Below are 6,329 nucleotides of genomic sequence, written 5' to 3' on the forward strand. Positions count from 1 at the left end.
TTCAGTCCAGGAAAAGCAAGCTCCACGGTCGCAGTAGAGGGGGAAAGACCCTCAATTCACTGTTCTATTTTCAAAATGGCTAGAATGGCTAGTTCACTGGGTCTCAGACACTGGATTCTGAGGCTCCTTCTATTTTATTTTATTTTTTGAGACAAGGTCTCACTGTGTCACCCAGGCTGGAGTGCAGTGGTGCAATCTTGGCTCACTGCAACCTGCACCTCCTGGCCTCAAGCAATTCTCCTGCCTCAGCCTCCCGAGTAGCTGGGACTACAGGCACACACCACCACACCCGGCTAACTTTTGTATTTTTAGTAGAGATGGGGTTCTGCCATGTTGGCCAGGCTGCCTTCTATTTTAAAAGATGATGCAAGTTCCTGCGCAGATAGATGCCTCCTCTACTCCTCTACTCCTGCCTCAACTTCCCAGGAAAGGTTGGGGGGCATCTTGTCCAGCCCAACTCTGTTGCCTCTAACATCACTGACCCGGAAGATGACCTTCCTTGGGCACTGCACGTGCAGCTAGGCTCTTCCAGGCCTTCACTGCACACAAACCAGGGAGTCCCTGCACCCTCCTGGGCTCCAACCTGCACAGGAATATCTTCATGTCCAGCCCTCCCGACCCTCAGCCACTCCAATCCTCCACCAGAAGAGAAGATGCTAAAAATGCACGCAAACAAAATTGTTTTAATAATCAGCAAATCCCCGTTCACTCTTATTTTGGAGGTACATTCCAATCTGACCCCAGGAAGTCCCGGTCCTCCCAGAAGGGCCAGGTGGGTGAGAGGCAGGTTGCTGGCCGCTGCCCGATGCACACTGCAAGAACAATAAGGATTTTTAGGGGCATTATGACTGAGTCAGAAAACACAGCTGCCCCTGAAAGTCCCTCATTTTTCTTGCTGTCCTTGAACACTCTCCAGGTGAGGAAGCAGTCGTCTGCCACGCCCAGATGAGCCAAGGTGAAGCTGGTGTTCCCTCACCCGACACTGACCCCCTCTCCACAGCCCATGGGAAGCTCCCTGGTGGGTGGGAAGGCTGCAGGGTCTCCAGAGAGGCACAATTCTCTCCAATGCTGGGCCCAGCTGCGGCCAGCCTCGCTGCCCTCCCAAGGCATACCCAGGAATGACCTGTGTTCCACCCAAAGCCAACTCAGAACCCAGCGTCTTCTGCCTGCAGGAAACTGCAGACCAGCATCCTGGTGGAATCCCAATGTGGAGAGCAGCCCCCAAAACTCGGGAAAGTGGCAAGAACTATAGCCTGTAGCCCCTGTGTTCACAGGAGGCGGGTGGACCATCTCAGAGAGACAATGATGGTCTCAGGCCTGGCGTGACACATGAACACAAGACAGCCAGCCTCCAACCTTCTTGCAACCAGGCCTGAGGCCAGGCCTGATTCAGGCAAAGAGAACAAAACACCAGGAAGTGCCCGGAAGAGCAACACAGGCCTGAAAACCCGGGAGAAGAGCTGCCCCGACTCTCTCCAGCCCGTCTTAAAGAACAGCACACAGACACGCGATTCCAACAGGAATGGGCACGGGAACTCCAGTTCCGCTTCTCTCCAGCAGTCGCGGCCTTGGTTACTCTGCTTGTAAAATGGGCCTTTCCGGAAGGAGCTAAACTCCCACCACCCTCTCTCCCATTTCAAAGGGAAAGCCAAAGAGAAAATGAGACTTTCAGCTCTGTCACAGAAAGCAAAGGGGCTGGAAGAGGCTGCAACATGTGAGAAACAGCACACCCTGGGGTGCTGCTGAATGGATCTCAGGCCTGCCCTCCAATTCTCAGCCATATCCCACCCTGCCCTTAGCAAAAGAGCAACAGCTTCACATTGGCCTGAGTGGGAAGGCAGGTCCTCCCAATACCCTTCTATGAAAACGGCCTACAATGGGCAACAAAGACAAGTGTGAAGACCTCTGGAATGTCCTAGGTGGTTTTTGGGTTCAAATCAACAAGCTCACAGGCTCTGCTGGGAAGCACAGGCTGGAAGAAACCAAGGTTGGGTGAAGGAGATGGTGAGACAGTGGCCAAAAAGAAGGGAAGAGACTGGTGGCCAATTTGTTTTTTGTATGGGAGGATAAAAAAAAGAGCTTCCAGAATCAGAGACTTGTAGAGGATTCTCCTTAATGGGACAATCCCTTCTGCCCCGAGGCCCAGGTGAGCCTCCAGGGCAGTAGAGGGTCAACCCAGCATCAGGGCATTAGGGCCCAGACCAAGAAGGCCCCTAGGGAATGAGGTCCTGCATGTGCCTCCCACCTGTGGAATGTCACCCAGCAACAGGAAACGTGTCTCCTGAGGCCAGGCCACTTTGCCCAAGGCCCCGGCACAGCTGGAATCTGTCCAGCCTAGCACTGCACCTGCTCTTTGGGGGTCCCACTGTCCATGCAGGAACCTGGCCTCTCAGAACACAGGTTGCCCCTGCTGTGGTGAAAACACATCCCCACAAAAGACAGCCAGCTGCTGGCACCACAACCTGCTAACTTGCTGTATGACCTGACCCTGTGTAAATTACTTGGCTTCCCAGCCTCAGCTCTCTTACCTGTAAATAGGAATAATAAGCCCCACTTGGAAGGGCAATGTAAGGATTGAAAGAAAGCAAAGTGTGTAGCAGGCTCCTAACAAAAGTGGATCCCTTCAGACCCCAAGGGCAGGGGCTGGGCCATAACGAATTCTTCCCCTCTGGGAAGGGGGCTGGGTCAGGGTGCCAGCCCGTGCCTCGCTGCACCCTGGGCACTGACACTGCACCTTCTCCCCCACACTCCACGCTCCTTCCAGTTCAGACTGTGAGGAAGTGTGCCTGCTATCCCGATTGCCAGCTCCAGCCTCAGCCCTCTCAAACTGCCATTCTGGCACCTGTCATCCACCCAGAGCTTTCTGTCCTAACCAAGATCACAGACATATTCTCCACCAACAAAGCAGAACCGAAGCAGTCCCCCCACACTAGGTTCTGCGTCATCTGAACCACTGGACAGCACACCTGCATCACTGTGCTGAGCTGCTCCCGCTGCCTGACACACCTTACCCCACATGGTGCCGCGCAATAAGCAGGCAAGACCTAGCTCACCACTCACTAGCCTCAGGCCAGCAACTTAACCCCAAGTGCTTTGGTCTGTTCCTGTGTGAGTCTGGGGTTACTACCTATTTCACGCGGTTGTCTGGAGGACTGAATGCATTCATTCATGGAAAAGGCTTAGAACTGTGCCTGGCACAAAGTGTTCAATCAAGATTAGCTATTATTACCATTCCTGCTTTGTTCTTCAAGACTCAGCTCACCTCTTCTGGGTGACCTTCCTTGACCCCAGCCTCTCCCTGGATTACAGCCCCTTCCTTCTCCCCATTCCATTGTCCCAAAGCTCATCACACTGTGCTTTACCTATTGGTCCACCCCACCAGAGCACAATCCTGGGACCACCTGCCTCACAATCACACACACTTATTTACAATGCTGATTGCACCCCCCTTCCCAGGTCTATCAAGGGGCCCTGGAATCTGCATTGTTAATAGGCTCCTGCTGTGATTCTCCCAAGTTTGAACCACTGCTCTGGCACCTGTCATCTACCTGAGCTTTCTGCCCTAACCCAGATCCCAGCCATATTCTCCACTAGCAAAGCAAAACCCAAGTCCCCATACCCAATGCTACAGGCAGGTGCTTGGCCCAGAAACAAAAGAGCCTGGTCCAAAAACAAGGAGGCAGGGTCAGGAGAGCTGCCCCTGAGAGTGGCTGGAGGAGCTCCTCACACCGTGCTGGGTATGTGACGGTGACCCACCTGGGCTTGGCTTTGACAGCAGAGCTAACCTATCACCAAACACACCAGCCACCCAGTCCAGTTCCATGTGCCTTCCCTGAGTGCTCACTCTGCATGGCCCTGGGCTGGGCACACGCTGATGACTGAGGTGCATCGTGGGACCGGTCAGGGTGATGTCCCACCAAGACCAAAGGGATGAAGTCACGACCCAGCTTTTGTATTTTGTAACCGTGGTTGATGCAGACCCACCACCCTTTATTCAAAATTTTCAACTCAAACAAAACTCTGGACAATGAAAGTTGTTTTTGTCACTGAGTGGGAAAATCTGACCCAAACTGACTAGAGACTATTATTTCGAGTCTATATTTATCCTGGGGAGTGTGTATATTCATACTCACCTGAGTGAGTGCCCCCTTCTGTGGGCTGATGGGCCACCAGGGCTTACCAGGGATCTGTAGAGTAAGGAGGCTCCACTCTGTCAGAGTCCCTGAAGTGCCAGCAACCCACAAAACCATGAGAGAAGAAAAAGAAAGGCCAACTAAATATCAGCCCTTGTTTGGAATTGGCTTTAGGGGGGGAAAAAAAAAAAAAACCATCCACCAGCCCTATCCTGGCTAGGAAAGAAGGTGACCAGGCAGAGGGCAAAAGTCCCAAATGTCTTGGGAGAGAAACCGCCTACAGAGAGAAGGTGCTGAGCACATGCAGGCACCCGCTGCCTCTCTGGGATGCTGGGGCCTGCTGCAGGGGCTGGCTGACAGGATCTGGCCCTGCAGCCTGGAAATGCCAGGCCTTCTTTGAGTCGGAGGCCAAACATCCTTGGTGGAGCTTGAGGGGGCTGGAGGTTGGGGAGAACAGGGGTGATTCCAGCACACATACTAGAGGAGTGGGCTCTGAGGGTCCCGCCCTCCTTCTGTCCACCCCAGCCAGTCTTTCCCAGGCCAGCCCAGTACAGAGGTGCGAGTCAGAGAGCTCAGCTGGATTTAAACTGATGCAGTGAGAAGCGGTCTTGGCCTCGAAGATTGGCCCCGCCCTTGCTGGACATTCCGGGGCTGGGATGAACAAGCCAGGAGACCTGAAACTCATCCATCAGAGCCGCTGGGTTTACGATAATCAACCTCTCTCTGCCAGAAATTCTTTTGCTAAGAACACATCAGCTCTGAAACATTCATTCTCAGCCCCTCACTCCCCATACACCTCACAAACCCACCTGGGACTGGGCTCCCCCAACAGCAGCCCTGCTTGGCCCCAGGCTGCCAGCCAACATATCTTGGGGCTTGGCTCTGCCCCCAAAATTCATCAGTGGGTGGAGGCCCAAGTAAGTAGCCCTCAGCAAGGCTGGACCTGGGCCCAACTGCAGTTGTCCACACAAAAACACACTCCTGCCACCGAGGCCAGGTCGGTGAGGGCAGCGCCTGCTTTCCATCTATGTTTCCAGACCATCTGGAGGAGCCAAGCAAGGGGTGGGTACTGACATTAGAGCCACAACTTTTATCTCTTTAAGGCAACTCCACTTGGCCGGGGGTGGGGAATAAGACAAGCAGACCAGGCAGGCAGACAGCAGGGCTAAAGTCTGTGGAAGAAAACAGCATGTTTAAGGATGCATTTATCGTTTTGACAAGGCATCAGCAAACTCTGGCCAAAGGGCCATCCTAGCCCACCATCTGTTTTCATAAAGTTTTGTTTTTTGGGTTTTTTTTTTTTTTTTTTTTTGAGACAGAGTCTCACTCTGTCACCCAGGCTGGAGTGCAGTGGCACAATCTCAGCTCACTGCAACCTCCACCTCCTGGGTTCAAGCGATTCTCCTGCCTCAGCCTCCCAAATAGCTGAGATTACAGGCACCCGCCATCATGTCCAGCTACTTTTTGTATTTTTAATAAAGACAGGGTTTCACCATGTTGGCCAGGCTGGTCTCAAACTCTGGACCTTCAGTGATCCGCCCATCTCGGCCTCCCAAAGTGCTGGAATTACAGGTGTGAGCCACCGCACCCGGCCCTCATAAAGTTTTATTAGAACATAGATGTACTCATTCATTGATGTACTCACAACGACAGCAGAACAGAATCTGCTTCTGAACAATCTTTGCTTGACACCTGGTGAGGGAAGGCCTCTGAGGGTCATGGGGCAGCCAAGTCACCTGCCCTGGTGGTGGTGCAGCTGTTTGGGCATCGCACCCACTGGTCGGCTGGACTCTCATTCTGCCTTCAGGCTCCTCCTGTAGCTGAAACAGAAACGGGCCCTGGCAGAGCAGGGACTCTGAGCACACAGCTGCTGTGGTCTTAAGTGGACGCTACTCCAGGGCAGGGTCTCTTACTCCAAATCTTCAGGCCATATGTGTTCCAAAACTTTTCAGGTTTTAGAAAGGGAATGTGGTGCCTATGCCACATATTATGTAACACCCCAGCAAGGCAGCACCCATAATCAAACATTAATATCTCTGCAGGGAAACCCATGAGTATTCACACTCCCCAGGATAAATATGGACTCCAATAGTCTGTCAGTTTGGGTCAGGTCTTCCCACTCAATTAGTGGCAAAAACAACTTTCAGTATCCACAGTTTTCTTGCGTATCCAGAATTTTGGACAAAGGATGGTGGG

General features: G+C 52.8%; 1 protein-coding gene across 1 annotated transcript; it reads right to left on the reverse strand.

The window, feature by feature from the left end:
• Positions 1-663: 663 nt before the first annotated feature.
• Positions 664-5,901, reverse strand: LOC134738766 (uncharacterized). The gene is made up of 4 exons (XM_063657044.1): positions 5,870-5,901; positions 4,943-5,175; positions 4,134-4,222; positions 664-812 (listed from the first exon to the last, which is right to left on the reverse strand). Exons 1-4 carry the CDS (start codon positions 5,899-5,901, stop codon positions 684-686), a joined length of 483 nt encoding a protein of 160 aa, XP_063513114.1. The 3' UTR covers positions 664-683.
• Positions 5,902-6,329: the final 428 nt, after the last annotated feature.

Source organism: Pongo pygmaeus, chromosome 19, assembly GCF_028885625.2.
Source record: "Pongo pygmaeus isolate AG05252 chromosome 19, NHGRI_mPonPyg2-v2.0_pri, whole genome shotgun sequence".
Taxonomy (NCBI): domain Eukaryota; kingdom Metazoa; phylum Chordata; class Mammalia; order Primates; family Hominidae; genus Pongo; species Pongo pygmaeus.